Source organism: Aspergillus candidus (assembly GCF_002847045.1).
Source record: "Aspergillus candidus strain CBS 102.13 unplaced genomic scaffold BDW47scaffold_70, whole genome shotgun sequence".
Classification (NCBI taxonomy): Eukaryota; Fungi; Ascomycota; class Eurotiomycetes; order Eurotiales; family Aspergillaceae; genus Aspergillus; species Aspergillus candidus.
The window spans coordinates 72,855-90,182 of record NW_020194075.1 but is presented as its reverse complement, the minus strand read 5'-3'; the positions used below and the strand labels follow the sequence as shown (position 1 = coordinate 90,182).

The following is a 17,328-nucleotide window of genomic DNA, read 5'->3' as shown; positions in this document are numbered from 1 at the left end:
CCTAACCGAGCAGACTAAGTACGCGTTGTATATCCACGCGAAAGCATAAACGCATGTTTGTCTGCGGGCGGTATCATCGCCGAGCTAGGTATATACCTACAGTAGTGCTATGCTATGCTATGCTCTGCGCAAAGTCGACGCGAGATGTAATATACAGCATCTTATGCATGTGATATGTCACAATGGTGGTTCGGCTATGATTTCGTCGCGTGGGAAAAGCCAGAAAGAAATAGATAGAAACGGACCAACGGCACACTGGGAGTCTTTCATTCAAGGATATACATATACAATACATGAAATAGACAAAGAACATGCTGTAGCCAACTGTCGGAGGAGCGGATCAAAGGTCGCTGGGTGGGAAGGTCCTTATTCCGGGACGCAAAGATTAGATGGTATAATCAAGTAACGTAGACGCCATTAGATCTGAAGACACCGGCTAACCCGACCAGTCTGACGTCCTTTATTTATTCCTGCTGGGACTCGCCAGATTCGTTGTCAGGGCCCGTATAAGGGCGTTTGAGGACCTCGATGGAGCCTGTACAGCAGAAGGAAAGAGCCACGTTAGTTTCTTGCCCGAGAACACGAAGGAGGTAAGGTCGGCGGGGATATCTCACGTTGGAGGATGCTCAAGGTAGACTGTCTTCTGCCCTCGTTATCTTCCCACTGGCGCATGCTGGCATCGCCTTCGACGAACACGAGGGTACTGGATAGAAGAAGCGGCGTTAGCATTGGCACAGCATCATGATGGAAAGCCCACTGGGTGTGTCTGTCATATTGCACGTCTATGCATGCTCCGCTCACAACGCCCTGCATAGTCCGTCCAAATATAGAAAGATAACCCCAAGACTAAACCACCAGAGCGTGTATCGTACTCACCCCTTGGGCAGGCCCAGCAGGTAGTCCCGCTGGGGACCTTCATTGACGAAGCTGTTGACACGGAACCAGTTTATCGTGCGGTTTTCGCGAGATCCGTAAGTGCTACCGACGGCGTATCGGAGCATTTCCTTGCCGGAGGAGGTGGCAACCAGCTCGGGCTCAGCTGCGAGGCGACCGGTGATCATGATCTTCGCGGCATTGTGGGCGGCGGAGTTGCTGAACGAGCGCGCGGAGAGAGCAGCGGTGGAAGAGGCACGCAGGCCGGGGCGCAGAGAGGCGAGGAAGGCAGACATGGTGATTGTGGGTGGTGTGATGGTATGGGGATGTGATGGGATGGAGCGCGTGGAAGTTTTTCGACGGGGAAGCTTCGATAACAACTCCAGTCAGTCCAGCAGCGGGTTCGATGGACGGGAGCTGGTCCGCGTTCCGGTCATGTGATTGGTGGCAGTTCCAGAGCGGTGAGTCCGTACTGTGTCAATCCAGTCTCGGCCTGAGGCAGACTAATTCCATGACCTGATCGATGGCTGAAGCCGATTCTTTTACATCCAGAGGTCTCTAATTAAAATGCGTTTTTGGTGATATGTCAGTGCTAGAAATCAATTGTCTCCGGACGGCAGTTTCTTGTTTAGAATGCTGTTGTGCTCGTACTTAGACAGTATCCTCTGGTTATACATTGCTCAGATCAGATGCCATCTTCTGATGATATATTTCAACAGACATCGCCAATAATATTGGTCAGAAAATAGACGTCGCAAAAAAGGCACCACTGCCAACTAGATTGGCTAGAACTGGCTAAGATGGGTTCTGGTACAACACCCTGCGATGAGTTTGTTGTAGCTAGGATATATATACTGAACTGCCGCAGCGGCGATACGGATCTCACGACAGATATTGGCATCTCCTTTTCCAGCAAGGAATCATGCTTATCCTTGTTGACAAAAGGGGGTATTGTCTCGTCACTCCACAGCAACACACTCTTATAATGGTATGGGGCATGGCGGATGGACAAAGGCAAGTGCCTCAACAAGCTATACAAGATAACGTTACCCTGAGGGATGGAATCTGCACAGATCCAGGGATTTCAATATGGCACACATACAAAGACAAATTCAATATGCTGTTGAATAAAAAGGACTAGTTTATCCCTTAGCCCACAGGCATCTCCCTACTCGCGCGCATTTCCTGCATCAAGCACCTCCACATTATGCACAGACCCATACGACTCGATCTCTTCCCAATTAGTTCTGTTTGAGACCAGAGGAAGCCGCTTTGATGTTGCTGATTTATCTTGGTAGATGAAGATTGTAGTGTTTCCCTTGTTTGTATGGTATTCCATCCATGCAACGATCTTCGAAGATCTGATGGCATTGAGTAACCTCGGATTCAGGCTTCAGCGACGCCCCTGACGCAGTCAAGCTGTTGTCCCATTCTACCGGCATATGAAATCCGCACAATCCAGGGTCACTTCTCGATCCGGTCCAACGTTTCACTGATTCTGTAGAAATCATGAGGCTTAGTCCAAATTGGGCATGTTTGCTATCCCCGGGAAGAGGCGACACCACAGACAAAGACGGGATCATCCTTGTCCTCTCTGGTCGGGACCAGTCCAGAATTTCGACAGTCAGATCAATAGATGCTTTGTGTAGCCCAGCTCTCAACATACGCGCCCTGATTTGTGTGTAGAAACGAGATAATTGAAGCAGGCGAAGTTCACAGAGGATAGTGGTATGTATGTTGCTGTTTGGGGTATTATAACTTCCTTTCCACCGTGGAAGGTCACACAGTACATACTTATTGGTACGCGCAGTTGCTCGAGGATATCGAGTAATTCGGCGGGAAGATCTCGTGGTTTGCGCTACCCTCCTCCATGCATTGGCATGGTTCGTTCTGAAAATTCAGCAATGTCCCTTACACCTGCCCATTTTCTGTTAGGACACTCCAGTTCCATTTTGAATTTACCCACGGAGCCGGCCCCGGCTGGTCCTGCAAGCGTTTATTGCAAGCGACTCATACAAGATCAGCAAATTGTGGTAATCAAGTCCTTCATACCTTCCCAACTTGAATTAGAAACAGAGCTCATCGTAGGCCGCTCGACTCATTGGCTTCTGGCTTCTGGCCAATTTCGTGTTAAGAGTGAAATACCGTGCGAAACCATCGGATTTCTCGCGGCTCTTGCAGGGTTTTCCGTGAAGAATTGTCAGCCTAGGAGAGTAACCCGACTGCTGGGTAATGGCAATCAAAGCAGACCTCCCCCCTTACATCGACAGGACGCCTGTATTGGGGCATGGGCCTTTAGTTTCTTTCCTTTTGCGTGAAGATTGCCTTGGTTAATTCAAATTGAGGTGACTCGCAAAGTCGGGCTTTGCTCTCAGGATGTACAACAAGGTGTCCTATCCTGGCATCTTCCGTGCTTCTCAGTTGAAGGCTGTCCTATATTAGACCATCATCAATATAAGGGGAGTCAAGCTCTTAGCACCCACTACATAAAGCTCTGATAGCCTGTCGTCTATAGAGGAAGAAACTTTAGTCTCTTTGAACCATTGTGGACCAGTCGCATCTTGGCCGAAACATACACAACTCTCGTCCGAGTCCAATCCGCCGCTGGAACTTGACTCGGGGGCCGAGCACACACTTCTCGCCGAAGTTCTGACCAGGACCGAAAGTATCTAGAACAACAACTGTTCCAGGCTGGTCAATATCCTTGAGCATCATCTCATCGACGCATGTATGTGGACCGATATAGTTCTTGTGTCGGGCTCGAGCATCGCAGTGGGCAGTCGCGTAGTGTTCTAATTCATGATGGACATGAATTCGCCATAATTTATTGTACACCCTGGCGTTGCACTTGAACGATCATCCTGAATACGAAAAGGCGTCACGTCGGGGGTGGGCGTGGATGATGCAACACGCCGGGCATACACTATTAGGATTGGACTGGGTGCTGACTACAGGTGGTTTGAAACACGCATCACCCTCCAAGTCAAGCATGGCATGATGAAGTAGATATTGACAGGTATTTAATGATGTTTACTCACGTAGTCCGTGTTGACATGTCAAGGGCACTTGGAGATCCTCATTCAAGCCTGGAATATCAAGCTGAATGTGCCAGAACTGACAATCATCAATCAATCCTATACTCGTCTCAGTGGGAAATATGACAATAGATAAATAAGCAAATAATCAGTTGACAAATGCATATCTTTATTTGAGAAAATCCTTCGAATTCTATCGCATCGCACCGGATTGGAATCATCGCCCTCGACCCTGCATCCTGTGGAAATGATGACTGAGGCAGGATGGCTCTACGTCAGGTGATTCCACACCGATCACTCGCTTTGACTCGCTTTTACTCGGTGCATCATTCCTTCTCACTTCACGAAACTCAGACCAAGCAATAGAGCGGCATATACTGAACCTTCAGCAGACCGTACTAGACATCCGCTCTCGCTTATCCTCTACCTCTCAATAGACCTGCAAATGCGATGCTTTCGGCTACATATATTGTTCTGTCCTCGTTTAACTTTGGGTTTATGAGACATCCAATCTATATGTGCGGAGTACTTCCCAGACTGCAGCAGGACACGCATCTTTAGTTTAAGTCATTGGACTCTGTTCCTAGTTCTCAGATCAGAAATATAATCCGGACTGAGTTCACCGCTTCAGCCCGAGCGTGCTTTATTGATATCGGCAGCTTCTATCATTGAAACTAGTACATACCTATCCTCGAAAATCCGGCCACCGCAGGATCACTCGATCGATCAGTTGGCAAAAATATGAACTGGCAACAGGGTGGGATGATCTCAAGGGGAAACCGTCGCCCGAGTCAGACTCGACAGCGCATTGCGGGCTTCTGGATATTCGAACCAATCTAATCCTTGAGAATACCCCCCTGGAGGGATGGTGGTCTCGGGTATTAAGTTCCCACTCCCCCATTGTTCAGTGACACTTACCGAACATTGTTGCTTTTTCTTTTTCTTTTCCTTTGTCAGCCCCGGTATGATAGGCGGGGAGCCGTGTCGAGACAAATGAGACGTGTCGGCTCCTGCAGCTGATCACGTCCAGCCTAGCCCAGACTAATTAAATGGTGGCCACTGATGCTGGTCGATCAGCGATATGGCCGATCTGGCTGTCATTCCGTTTCTGAACACGGCCGCCACCATAAATTTGGAATTTGATTCAGGCCTTGGATCAGTGTTGAGGAGGATTGCCCACCCATTGATGATCCCCCCGCCCCACTCCCTTGCCTGTCAGTGTCAATCAACTTGGCCCAACCACGTCAGCGTGACTTCCGTTCCCCGCCGGGTTGCAGAGTTCCAATGCGCATGTGCTGGTAACACCGTAACCATCGCCATTGGGCGATGGAGGTTCCTCGCTCCTCCCAGTCCGTTCGCGTTGGCTCTGACCTGGCATTCGTCTCAAGAATCAGGGTCGAATCATAGGCTGTCGATGACCTGTTCCTTACATACTGAACTTGGCCGACGTATTGGGCGCCATGGATAGAGGCGGGGAGCCTGCCCGAGAAAAAGAAAGTTGAAGAGAACAAGAAATATCTCTCCTGCCAAGTGCTGGCCTGGATCACTATGACTATTTCCGTGATTGGTGACACAGCTTCCCATGCAGATCCCTGTCAAATAATGTCAAAATATCATGTACCGGTACGACGCAGCATGGCGTTGCTTTTTGGGCAAGGCTCTATCAGGTGGACCAGCTCGCATCGCCATGCATTTCCCTAGTGTAGTTTATACCTTGGTTTTTCGAACCCTCCGATTTTTCAGGAAGTTAGCTTCCGACGAGGACTAGGGCCTTGAAGGGTTTTCGCAGGACCTAAAAGATGAATGTCCCTCCCAACGCCAATGCAGCTTTGCTGCCGAAGTATTATATCCTTTTGTTTTATTTCTTTCCCCTCCGTTTGTACATGCACACAGTGGGCCTAGACTGAGGCCCTGCGTGGTCCTCTTGTCGGTTGGATGTTTCTAGCCACGTTTCTGGCAATCTCTTGCGCGTCGTGAATTATATACTGAACAGCTGACCTCGCCACTGTTGATATTGAACTGCATGGTAATATCCTCAACCGCATGTGGACCTAGCCCCCGGGAAGCTCATACAATTGCAAGTCCGATTGCCATTGAATCCAGTCAGGTTAAGCACAACCCCGCCTTCCCCCAACTTGACTGGGTTGTTGCAATTTCCTCTGCTCCTTAAAGATGCGGTTATCACTTGCGCTGGTGGTCATCTATACGGTGTGTGGCCTGTTTGTGCTCGCGACACAGATCTCCCATGAAGCGCTCGGCAATCATGGAGAAATCGCCGATATAGCGCCACGGGCCACAGACTCTGACGCTACCACTGCGGAGCCTACGAAGACAGAGACAGCCTCAGACGAGACTGAAACCGCGTCAAATGAGGAACCAAGCGACCGCGAAACGGCAACGGCGACAGAGAGCACAACGACATCAGCCACTGGCACCACAACATCGCCGACGGAGACCCCCTCAGGACCGGTGAAGAGTGAGTGTACACGGCCTGATTAATACGCGACAATGCTAATGCCCGGCAAGATGAAACGAGCCCCGTCGCACCCGGTTCTTTGCCTTTGAAGCCCGAAATCACACCGGCTCTGGGTATCAGCGGATTTATTCTTTTGACAACCGGCGCAATCCTAGCGCTGATAGGGATACGGAATCTTTGGTAATTCCCCGTCGCGCTGATCTTGCAGTGACAATCGCTTACCGTTCGCAGGGTTCAGGTCTTCCTTTCTACGGCGTTCTTGACCAGCCTGGGAGTAACCGTGAGTCTTCACCTCAAACGTCAACAATGCAGCAAACTGACAAGATGGATGTGAAGGTCCTGATCGTATATGTAATGAACCCACCCGTCCGGGTGGCAGTACAAGGGGCATATCTCGTGGCGGTGTTTTTCACCGGCATAACATTCGGCGCGCTGTCAATCGTGTTCAAAGAACTGACCGAAGGGCTCGGCTGTCTACTAGGAGGATTCTGCGTCAGCATGTGGCTCCTTTCTCTGAGCCCGGGTGGTCTTCTCAAAGACTCGGGTTCCAAGAGCGGCTTCATCGGTGCCATCTCCGTCGGCTGCTACGCGATGTCATTCAGCCAATACACGCGCCCGTGGGGACTGATCGTGTCGACTTCAATTGCAGGAGGCACGGCCGTCGCGCTTGGTATCGACTGTTACAGCCGAGCCGGGCTGAAAGAATTTTGGCTCTACATCTGGGGTACGTTCAATGTATCCGCTTCTGCTCCCCCAGCCCTAACCGAGCAAAACTAGGACTCAACGAAGACATATTCCCGCTGGGAACGAACACTTACCCCGTAACGCGGAACATCCGCGTCGAGCTCGCAGTAACCGTCATCGTCGCCATCCTGGGCGTAATATCACAGCTCCGGCTGTGGAAGATCATCCGCGAGAAGCGCCGCAAAGACGAAGAAGTGCGTCTGGAGGAGCAAAAGCGAGACGAAGAATCGGAAGCCGAGACCGCGCGACATCTAGAGGAGAAAAACATACGCGAGCGCAACGAATGGGAGACCAAGTACGGCGATCCCAACTCCGTGACCGAGCTCCCCGACGACGAAGAGAAATGCCGTGACCCCGCCCAGCTAAATAAAGGGGAAATGCAAAGTATCTCGAGTTCCTCGTACTCCGAGAAATCTCACCGGTGTTCCGACTGTCGGGAGAGAGCCGACAACGGCGAATCCGCATATGCGTCTACTGAATCCAGCAGCAGCAGCGGGTCATCGAGACCAGATACCTCGAGAGGCTCAGTGGACGAGAACGATACTCCGCACGTCAAGGTCTTTGACGGGGCGGCCGCCTCCAAGATCAAGGATGACCGAGCCTCTGAGGTGACCGCTATCCTTGGCTCAGACACAGCTACTATCCGCTCGAAGCGTTTCTCCGGGAAGTCCTTCAATAACCTGAGAAGGATGTCCGTCATGTCCAGAAACAGCATGGGCCAGATCTCCCAGTCTCGAGAGGCGCTGATCTCTCGCGACGATGGCTCCTCCGTCCAGGGTATCGCGGACGAGGCCAGCGATGCTGATTCAGAGGTTCCTACAATGGCTGCGGGGGATCCTCGCGAGATGAAGGATGCCACCGAGGTTGATAGGGAAGGTTCTTCCGTTTACTCCAAGGAGCAAGATGCAGTTGGAAAAGTGGAAGCGGAAGGATCTCCGAAAGATACTGCTGGGGATGGCGACAGTGCAGACACTTTGAAAGACACTTCCAAAGACACTCCCAAGGAAGAAAAAGTCGAACAATCTTCTAATCTTACACCCGATGCGGCGGCCCAGCTCCTGTCAGAGGAGACGCAGCAAACCCCTCTAGACGACAACCCAGCTTCTGCGGACCAAGACAAAGCAGCGTCGAGCAATATCGACAAGGGAAAGGCCAAAGAGGTACTCGCAGAGCCTGAGTCCATTGATAAAACCTCCGAAGGTGTCAAGCAGGAAGATACGGAACAAACTGCGTTATCGGCTCCCAAAGGGGAGGTGAAAGCAAAATCTAAGGAAGGCTCTCGGAAAGAATCTAAAAAGAAGTCCAAGAGAAATTCGAAGAAGGAATCTAGGGAGGTATCTGACAGTGGCTCCAAGGAACCCAAGTTGAACTCCAAGAATGAAGACGAGGGTGAAGCCAGAGAGGAAACTAGCAAAGTTTCCCAAGAGGAGGCTGTGGAATCAAGGAAGGCTTCAAAAGAAACCAAAGGATCTCCAGAAGAGTCCGAGGGACTGAAAGAGGGGCCTAAGGGAACTTCCGAAGAGAATTTCAAGGTCTCTAAGAAAGAGCACAAGAAAGCCAAGAAGCGAAGTCGAGCAGAGCCATCCCCCAAGTCTACGCCAATTGCAGGGCCGGAAGATAAAATCCAAAGTGAGGATTCGTCGGCTGAGAAGAACAAGGCCGCCCAACACAAGTCCAGCTCGTCGGAGGATAGCTCTACGCATGCATCGTTAGACGCCGAAATTCCCCCTCCCCTAAAGCCACGGAAGACCTCATCTTCCAAGGTGAAAGGAAGTGAAAAGAACCAATCTTCTTCGTCATACCCGAAGACTGCGAGCAAGCAGAAGAAAGAAAAGCCCCAAGCACCGCCAAAACTGGATACGCAGACAGTCAATCACTTGCCTCAGCGGTCTTCGAGGGTTGTCCAATGCTATCGGACGAACGAATGGGCAAAACACCTGGCCGACGCGGAAGCCCCAGAGCTAGAACCTATTGAGCCGGTCCATGAGGGCGATCCAGACACCCCAGACGATGCGGGAGAGGCGGCTGCACCGGTCCACGTCGAGGAGCTACTACAAACGCCGCTGAATGCACAGCCTCCGCCCGCTGTCGAACTCCGGTCCCCATTGGCAAGGGAAACTTCTAACGCAAACGAAGACAGCCGAAGGTCTAGCGACTCCCGTCGGCACTCTTCAACAAAGAAACGACGAGGATCTGTTGTACATTTCGTGCCAACGACTCATCTCTCCCAGGTGTCAGTTCCCCAGCCACCGCTCGTGCAAACGATAGCAGATGAGCCAACGCTAGGCGCGGCTTCTCCTCCGGCAGACCCATCCAAAGAGGAGAACCAGTCTGCCAAACCGCAGTGGAAAGGGCCCCCGCCGCTGATTGCGGTGCGCGAGGGCATGATGCGTAATCGGCTGTCCTCGTTCTCGCTCCATGCCGACCCCTGGTCTTCGCGGAGCAGCCCCGGACAGTCACCGATCATGGAGTCTCCGCCCCCGCCCCCTCCAGTCCGACACACCTCCACCACATACCCGCCGATCCCCGAAGAAGCAGACGACCTGCCACTGTCGCAGCGCCGGACGATGCTCCACCAGCGCACCTCGGTGATCAACCCCCTGATCAACCCATTCGTCAACGTTCCGTACCAGCCGCAGCCACGCCGCAGCAGTCAAAACAGTGGTATGTCCCCTGGGACTCAGCCCCCAGCGATGGCCGCATTCCGAGAATCCGTCCGCGAAGACCTCGATGACAAGTACGCCCCTCTCGGGACCACGCCGCCGAAGGGGCCCTCCAACCGCAGCGCCTCGGCCCCGTTGGGACAATCCCTGCGCAATGCCTCATCGCAGAGCATCGGAAGCATGGCTGGCGACATGAGCGATCTCCACCGCGAGGCGATGCGCCGGATGCAGGCGCAAGCGAACCGCAACGTGAATGGCGTGTGACCCACCGTCGCGGTGCCTGCTATGTTTCTGCTGTTGGTTTCTGGGTCTGGATTGAAGATTCCCCGTTTGTTCCGTCGGCCATTCCAGCGATGATTTTCTCCGTTTGTCGAGAGGGGGGAAGGTAATTAATGTGTTGTGATGGGAAGATATACCCTGTATGTTAAAAGTAATTAATCGTCATTGTCCCCTGTGCGTAACTCGACGAACTGTACGGAGTACAAAGTGGGGAGAATGGATGGGTCCAACGCCCCCTCGTCGGAAGTAAATTAATTGAGGGTTCCCCAATGACTCGCAGGCCTGCGCCGCCCCAGGAACCCGAGTCAAACAAGGGAGCGGGAGAGCCAAGGACAACCTAAGCCGCCGTCACGCCAGGGGGCGCCAGAGCGTCCAGACTTACTATTTGGGATCTATTAATCTGAACGGATTTAGCTCATCCTTTCTCTCTGTTTCTTTCTTTCACGCCCAACCTTATTACCAATCAGACCCGGTTAAATCTCTGCGAGGTGAGACCGGGTTGTTTCTTCGGTCGATGGAACGGACTCAGGTAGTGCGAGACTCAGGAGGAGTCCAGAAAACGGTCGATCTGACCTATAAAGATCGGGACGAAGGGCCCGTTTGCGCCTTGTGCGGTAGATTTGAATCCTTACTTGGGCTATTGAACGGTCTGCTTTATTGGCATTGTTGGCATTGATCTCCACTGCGCGTGTTATAAAGGGTTGGTTCCTAGGATTGTGACGGTGACCTTGGACTCATCCTGTCTATTCTCATAAGACTGATCTGTCTTCCAACTGAACAGAGGAATGATCACTGTCCATCGGATCGAATATAGAATTCAAGATCGGTGCCTGATCCCTTGATGGTGCGCTCAGGCCAACGTTGGCCCCTTTCCGTGCGCCCTCGGCCAATCAGAACACGCTCTCCTATCCCGCTGAGTCAGCATCTCCTCCATCTGCTTTTGCTTCATCTTTGGGCTCTTCTCCTTCCCCCTCCTTCACCACGGCGTTCCCCGAGTCTTCCTCTTATTTCCCACCTCTCGACCCGCTATCTCCCTTGTCGGAAGCGGCGTCGTTCTCGTCCCCCTCGAATCGGTATCATCAACGGGTTCGTCCCCCGCCCGAAACCGCTGAGGCTTCGTGCTCTCGCCTGCCCCCGCGCGGTACCCGACAGTCGCGCCGTCGCTCGATCGAGTGCCACTCGGTATCATCCTCGTTACGCACGTCCTCCCGTGATCCCTCTCTTCCGCGGCGCAAGAAGTCTTGGGTCTCGTCCACCCCGATCCTACGGCCTCCCGCCGTCCGACTCGCCAACCCCGTCAACTACGTCCCGCGGATCACCCCCGTCATCGTTCCCACCCACGCGCCCTTTGATATCTCCGACGAGGATCTCCCGCTTGAGTCGCATCGGGACGCCCATCCGCTCCTGTCGATCCCCGAGCGGCGTCGCAGTCGAATCACCCCGTCGCCGAACAGCCTAGTGGTGGAACGCAGCCAGGGGGAGACCGAGAGCGGCCGCTCCAGCATCGCCTTGCCTCGACGGCAACGGAGGCACAGTGGCGCATTTGCACGCGACGACCGGTGGGCCCCAGAAGAGATGTCGGCCCCTCATGCGATGAGTCCGGACACACAGGGCTTGCGCCCGCCGGACCGGGCGCATCTGGGCGCGGAGCTTCCGGCCGGTCCCCCGGGGCCGCCGCTAGAGGACCGCCCGCGACACGTTGCGTCGCAGGCCTCGCTCCGGTCGAATGCCCCGATCGCATCGATCCCGTCCCACACGGCCCCGGTCGGCGAAGCCGACGTCGCGGAGGAACTGGCCTGGGGACCCGCCCATCCGTGCTTCCCGCACTTCAACCCGCACGTACCCATCGGATCGCAGGAGTACGAGACGACTCGGATTATCCGCATCCGCCGCGACTGGATGATCAAGGGCGATCTGGCCCCGACGTTCTCCAATCTGTATCCGGAAATCCTCGACCCGCTCATCCCCGACCAGGAATTCCGCCGGATCATCGGCACCGTCAATGACGCGCTGGTCCAGGCGTTCGACCCGTTCAGCCTGCGGAACTGGGTGGACGGGGTGGTGGGATTGTTGACGGGCTGGGTGTGGGAGGATCTCGGGGCGCCGGCCGTCAAGAGTCACCTCCAGCGGGTGGAAGACTGGCTGGAGAATTGGAACCGAGAAGTGGGTGAAAAGGACGGGGTGCATATCTGGAGTCTCCGACGATCAGCGTACATGAGCTTGGATATTCAGATTCCCGATCCCAAGGTGGGCATCATTCCGACGCAGTCCATTGCATCGCGGCCGGGGAGTGCGATGTAAATTCTCTTCTTTCTTTCTGCTCTTTAATATCCCCTTTTGTCTTTCTTCCTGTTCTCCCTACTTCTTCTCTTCTTCCCTCCTTCCCTTCTTGCTAGAAAACGGCACGATACCAGCTCTTGCGTCGTTTGTGCTTGTTGCTATGATGTTCACGTTCTTGGAGATACCATCCGTGCGTTTTGAAACCCCTGAGTTGATCTGATTGATCTTTGTCTATAATTTTATTCTCTGTGGATAATTACTGCGGATTAAATAGTATTTATTATATTTCCCAAACAATCAATTAATTGAGAAAGAGTAATACATATGGAACGAGTAGAGTAGGTGGATCGAAATCAACTGGACGAACCGCCGAAAGCAGTAAGCAGAGCTCTCCACCGATCGTCCACCAACTTCCCCGACCTCGACTCCTTTTCTTCCATTCTTCCCCTCCACCTCCCCTCCCCTCTCCCCTCTCCCCTCTTCCCTTTCTCCCATGTACAAACCCTCATATTATATCCTCCAACCATGCTCTCCGGGATCCTCGTCTTCAACCAGAAAGGCGAAAACCTCATCTTCCGCGCCTTCCGCAGTGATTGTCGCCCGCGCCTGGCCGACATCTTTCGCATCCAGGTCATCTCCAACCCGCAGGTGCGCTCGCCTATCCTGACGCTGGGCTCGACCACCTTCAGCCATGTCAAGCACGAGAATATCTACCTGGTCGCCGTGACCAAGAGTAATGCCAATGCCGCGCTGGTGTTTGAGTTCCTTTACCGGTTGATTATTCTGGGGAGGGGGTACTTCGGGAAGTTTGATGAGGAGGCTGTGAAGAATAACTTTGTGTTGATTTATGAATTGTTGGATGGTATGTCTTTTTTCCATATTCTACGGTTGTTTGCCCGTGGAGATAGGAATGCTAATGAATTAGAAATCCTCGACTTCGGATACCCTCAAAACACCGAAACCGACACCCTCAAAATGTACATCACCACCGAAGGCGTCAAATCGGCCATCGCCAACCACCCCACCGACTCCAGCCGCATCACGATGCAGGCGACCGGCGCACTCTCCTGGCGCCGCTCGGACGTCAAATACCGCAAGAACGAAGCCTTCGTGGACGTCATCGAGGACGTGAACCTGCTCATGTCGGCGACAGGAACGGTCCTCCGCGCGGATGTCAACGGCCAGATCGTCATGCGGGCGTACCTGTCCGGCACGCCCGAGTGCAAGTTCGGTCTGAATGACCGCCTCCTCTTCGACACCGACGGGACCAACGCGGGGCCCAGCAGCGGCGGCGGAGCGGTGAGCAACAACCGGGCGACGCGGGCGACACGGGCGGCAGCGGGGTCCGTCACGCTGGAGGACTGCCAATTCCACCAGTGCGTGAAGCTGGGGCGGTTCGACGCCGACCGGATCATCTCGTTCGTGCCGCCGGACGGCGAGTTCGAGCTGATGCGGTACCGGGCGACGGAGAACGTGAACCTGCCATTCAAGGTGCACCCGATCGTGCGGGAGATCGGAACCACCAAAGTGGAGTATAGCGTGGCGATCAAGGCGAACTACAGCCCGAAGCTGTTCGCGACGAACGTGGTGGTGCGGATCCCGACGCCGCTCAACACGGCCAAGACGACGGAGCGCACGTCGCAGGGTCGCGCCAAGTACGAGCCCGAGCATAACAATATTGTCTGGAAGATCGCGCGCTTCTCCGGCGGCAGCGAGTATGTACTCACGGCGGAGGCGACGCTGACGAGCATGACGCATCAGAAGGCGTGGAGTCGCCCGCCGCTCAGTCTGTCGTTCAGCCTGCTCATGTTCACGAGCAGCGGGTTACTGGTGCGGTATCTCAAGGTGTTTGAGAAGAGCAACTACAGCAGTGTGAAATGGGTTCGGTATATGACGCGAGCGGGGAGTTATGAAATTCGGTATGTCCCTTTTTTTATTCCCCCCATATTCATCAAATCCACAGACACTAACGAGGGGCCCAGATTTTAATCTCTCCACCCGGACCTACTCTTCCTCCATCTCATCGAAATCACATCACATCACATCTACATACCTCAGCGGGGCACGGTGTTTGGCGTTTGGTCTGCTTTAACCCTGATATCAACATTCTTTCCTTGACTATGTGCATTGCTGTATCTATATCTGTCTGTCTGTATATTGGTGTGTGGCTGCATCTATCCACCACATACTACATACTCAACATAATTGTGCATTTGCAATCATTGGATTGCTTTATCTAGACCTTCATTTCTTGTACTATGGCCGCTTATTTGCTGTGGGCACAGAGTATATTTAATACTGTATATACTCACAGGAGCTACATAAGAGAAAGAAACTATCACCATACTGAGTAGACCATGGACGGTTTATCGTACATTTACCACCTAAATTCCTCTCAAAATAGATATATGTATAGGTAGGTCAAAATGTAAAGAAGTAGTAGTAATATATGTAATGATCAACACAACCGGTGCAGTAAGTGGCCTCTGGCCTATCCATAGGTATTAATCGGTTCTCCAATCGCAGATTCAATCAATCAATCAATAGACCAACCAACTAGCCAGCCAATTGGAGAGGAAATGAAATGAAGAATATAAGAAAGACAAGATCAGAAGAGAAGACAGGATAAGAAGGGAAGAAAGAAAGAAGTAACAACAGGGGTAATAGAAGCATGTGCAGGACAAAACAAAGGAAAGATAAGTCAATCCACAAGACAAATAAGGAAAACTCCGTCATCCATCCATCCCATATCCCATATCCATAGATTACATCATGTCGCGATGAGACAAAAACAAAAGGAATAAAAAATACAAAAGAAAAGCCAAAAAAAACAGCCAGAGAAAAGGAAAAGAAAAAAAAAAAAAAGGCTCCGGCTGTCAAACAAACATCAAACCGAAAGTCAAACAAAGATAGAAATACAGTAACAATCACAGAAGAAAAAAAAAAAAAATATTACATCCACATCTCATCAATCCTCCCCCTCGTCATGCGTCTCCCACGACGTAATCCCACGTTCCCATCGCCCACAAGCGCCTGCCACCTTCGCCCCACACTAGCCTGGTCCAGACCCATGCGCGCAGCACACTCGTCCCAATCGCCCCGCGACAGCTGAAACTTCTCCAGCACGACCTGCACGAGGCGCTGATCGTCATCTGCGGACCAGTCCGGGACGGGGTCTGGGCCTGTAGGCGCGGACGACGACGGCGGCGTCTCATCTGCTTCCTCGATCGAGGGCAGTGCGGCGTCGGGGTTGTACGGCGCGGTGCCGTCGTCGTCAGCGGCAGCATTATGATTTCGCTGAATTTGACGACTGATGGCGGGCGATGGAGGGGACTGGGTGATTGGGGGAGAGTGGAGGGTGTAAAAGTCGGATTGGGAGAGGCCTAGTGGGAGGTCGTAGGGGACGTGTCTGGGGCGTTTGGGGGTGGAGAAGCGGATGCGACGATGGCGCATGACGTCGGAGTCTTGAGACACTTCTTCATCGTTGTCGTCTTCTTCGCAAGAATCGCGGCGGCGTTTGTTGGTGCCGCGCGGAGGGGGAGATTGAGGAGTGTGGGAGGGTTTTCTGGGTCGGAGGGTGATGGTGGTGGTGGCGACGGTGGATCGTGGCTGTTGTTGGGATGAAGGATGGGTCTTGGGCTTCCGCGACCGGGCGGAGGGCGTAGATCGGATTTGGAGTGGACTTTGCAGACGTTGAGGTTTTGTTCGTCGCGGAGAGGGCGAGGGCGATCGCAGAAGGGACTGAAGTGCGCGACAGGTGCCCAGGAGACCGTTGCCTGGGGGGGAGTCATCGTCTGACGGGGGCGGCGTGGTCAACAGACGGCTCGGAGTGAAGCGCGAACGGCTCACAGGCCGGCGCATGTCGCATTGTAAAGCCGATGGGAGTAGCATGGTTGCGCAGAGAGTTGTATTAGGGGAAATGTATTTGCGAAAGAGTGAAAGGTCGATAAACGAGAGTTCGGCCTGCTGGGAGTGGTGGTTGACAGGCGGTTTGTGCGCCAGACCGCGCGCTGCGATTTGCGCCGGAGGACGTTTGGTAGAGAACCAGACGAGTTGGGAGGTTCAAAACAAGTAGACGGATATCCTGACAGCCAGCGCTTCAATCTGGACAAATTCCGAGTGATGCGACGGGTGGGTGGACTAATAAGTTGGATGGATGAATGAAAGATGGTGGTGGAAAGAGAGAGTGGGTTGACTGGATTGACGCGGGTGGCCGATAAGTCTAAAAGGGAAAAAAATTAAAAAAAAAAAGGAGAGTAGTGCAGGCACTAGTGGTGACTAAGACGGAATAGTGTTCGGGCACAACGTTATCGCTTTTTCGTCCCGCAAACGGATCAAGAATTCTGGGTCGAACAATAGATGATTAAAGCGATGGAATAAATAAAATATGGAAAGTATGGTTCGGCTGGTTTCATCCATCAGATGATATCATCCATTTGAAAGAATGACGACACTGCAGGATCCCAAACACACTACTGCAGACGCACACTGAATGAACGGCGACGACACCTGAGGCAGTGTTGCGCCCAAGGAAGAACGAAAGAACGAAAGAAAGAAGAGAAAGCAAACAATGAATGACTGATACTAGCGAGTGACTGTTGCCCACATTCTCTTCATGAGACAGAATTATAGGGTGTTGAGCTCCTTCTCCCTCTTCTACTCTCCTGGATTCAGGGAACCGTCCACGTTAAGAAGCACTCTACAGATGATATCCTTCCCCTCCGGTAGACCACGGGGCTTGGTCATCGTGCTGAGACAGGCGGAAAGGAGAGTCTACAGAGGGGTATATGAAGCAAGGTATCGACATCGGAGAAAACAGACCCAGCCCTTCTCCACCAGGCTGGTTCCTTGCGACCTTTCCTTTGTACTGGGATAGATCAAGGCCCGTGCCCGTCTTGCAGCCCGACAAAGGATGCGGGGGGTGAAGATCTTGCATATCCTGAAGACTGTAGATACTACTCCGTACTCCGTACATCTA

The 17,328-nt window shown here is 52.8% G+C and overlaps 6 protein-coding genes across 6 annotated transcripts; 3 read left to right on the top strand and 3 right to left on the bottom strand.

Annotated features, from left to right (window-relative positions):
• Nucleotides 1–146: 146 nt before the first annotated feature.
• BDW47DRAFT_112859 (single-stranded DNA-binding protein) lies at nucleotides 147–1,225 on the bottom strand. Its single transcript, XM_024814257.1, has 3 exons — nucleotides 877–1,225; nucleotides 615–703; nucleotides 147–535 (listed from the first exon to the last, which is right to left on the bottom strand). The coding sequence occupies exons 1-3, from the start codon at nucleotides 1,167–1,169 to the stop codon at nucleotides 465–467; spliced, it is 453 nt and encodes a 150-aa protein (XP_024668116.1). The 5' UTR covers nucleotides 1,170–1,225; the 3' UTR covers nucleotides 147–464.
• A 1,129-nt stretch (nucleotides 1,226–2,354) lies between these two features.
• On the top strand, nucleotides 2,355–3,198 carry BDW47DRAFT_112857 (uncharacterized protein). Its single transcript, XM_024814256.1, has one exon. It carries the CDS (start codon nucleotides 2,604–2,606, stop codon nucleotides 3,189–3,191), a length of 588 nt encoding a protein of 195 aa, XP_024668115.1. The 5' UTR covers nucleotides 2,355–2,603; the 3' UTR covers nucleotides 3,192–3,198.
• A 2,882-nt stretch (nucleotides 3,199–6,080) lies between these two features.
• Nucleotides 6,081–12,371, top strand: BDW47DRAFT_129370 (uncharacterized protein; the record flags this gene model as incomplete). Its single annotated transcript, XM_024816982.1, has 6 exons — nucleotides 6,081–6,384; nucleotides 6,435–6,564; nucleotides 6,616–6,664; nucleotides 6,721–7,108; nucleotides 7,162–10,040; nucleotides 10,965–12,371. The coding sequence occupies 6 exons, from the start codon at nucleotides 6,081–6,083 to the stop codon at nucleotides 12,369–12,371; spliced, it is 5,157 nt and encodes a 1,718-aa protein (XP_024668114.1).
• Nucleotides 12,372–12,788: 417 nt separating this feature from the next.
• BDW47DRAFT_83748 (AP-2 complex subunit mu) lies at nucleotides 12,789–14,697 on the top strand. Its single transcript, XM_024819990.1, has 3 exons — nucleotides 12,789–13,212; nucleotides 13,276–14,269; nucleotides 14,333–14,697. The coding sequence occupies exons 1-3, from the start codon at nucleotides 12,876–12,878 to the stop codon at nucleotides 14,337–14,339; spliced, it is 1,338 nt and encodes a 445-aa protein (XP_024668113.1). The 5' UTR covers nucleotides 12,789–12,875; the 3' UTR covers nucleotides 14,340–14,697.
• A 5-nt stretch (nucleotides 14,698–14,702) lies between these two features.
• Nucleotides 14,703–15,226, bottom strand: BDW47DRAFT_112846 (uncharacterized protein). The gene has a single exon (XM_024814255.1). The coding sequence runs from the start codon at nucleotides 15,084–15,086 to the stop codon at nucleotides 14,907–14,909; it is 180 nt and encodes a 59-aa protein (XP_024668112.1). The 5' UTR covers nucleotides 15,087–15,226; the 3' UTR covers nucleotides 14,703–14,906.
• Nucleotides 15,227–15,298: 72 nt separating this feature from the next.
• On the bottom strand, nucleotides 15,299–16,658 carry BDW47DRAFT_112844 (uncharacterized protein). The gene has a single exon (XM_024814254.1). The coding sequence runs from the start codon at nucleotides 16,239–16,241 to the stop codon at nucleotides 15,303–15,305; it is 939 nt and encodes a 312-aa protein (XP_024668111.1). The 5' UTR covers nucleotides 16,242–16,658; the 3' UTR covers nucleotides 15,299–15,302.
• Nucleotides 16,659–17,328: the final 670 nt, after the last annotated feature.

Coding starts and splice junctions, on each gene's coding strand:
- BDW47DRAFT_112859 (XM_024814257.1), bottom strand. CDS start 1,169: ATGTCTGCCTTCCTCGCCTCTCTGCGCCCCGGCCTGCGTGCCTCTTCC. Junction 704..876: donor CTGCTGGGCCTGCCCAAGGG/GTGAGTACGATA, acceptor TCTTCTATCCAG/TACCCTCGTGTTCGTCGAAG. Junction 536..614: donor TACCTTGAGCATCCTCCAAC/GTGAGATATCCC, acceptor TCTGCTGTACAG/GCTCCATCGAGGTCCTCAAA.
- BDW47DRAFT_112857 (XM_024814256.1), top strand. CDS start 2,604: ATGTATGTTGCTGTTTGGGGTATTATAACTTCCTTTCCACCGTGGAAG.
- BDW47DRAFT_83748 (XM_024819990.1), top strand. CDS start 12,876: ATGCTCTCCGGGATCCTCGTCTTCAACCAGAAAGGCGAAAACCTCATC. Junction 13,213..13,275: donor GATTTATGAATTGTTGGATG/GTATGTCTTTTT, acceptor CTAATGAATTAG/AAATCCTCGACTTCGGATAC.
- BDW47DRAFT_112846 (XM_024814255.1), bottom strand. CDS start 15,086: ATGACGGAGTTTTCCTTATTTGTCTTGTGGATTGACTTATCTTTCCTT.
- BDW47DRAFT_112844 (XM_024814254.1), bottom strand. CDS start 16,241: ATGCTACTCCCATCGGCTTTACAATGCGACATGCGCCGGCCTGTGAGC.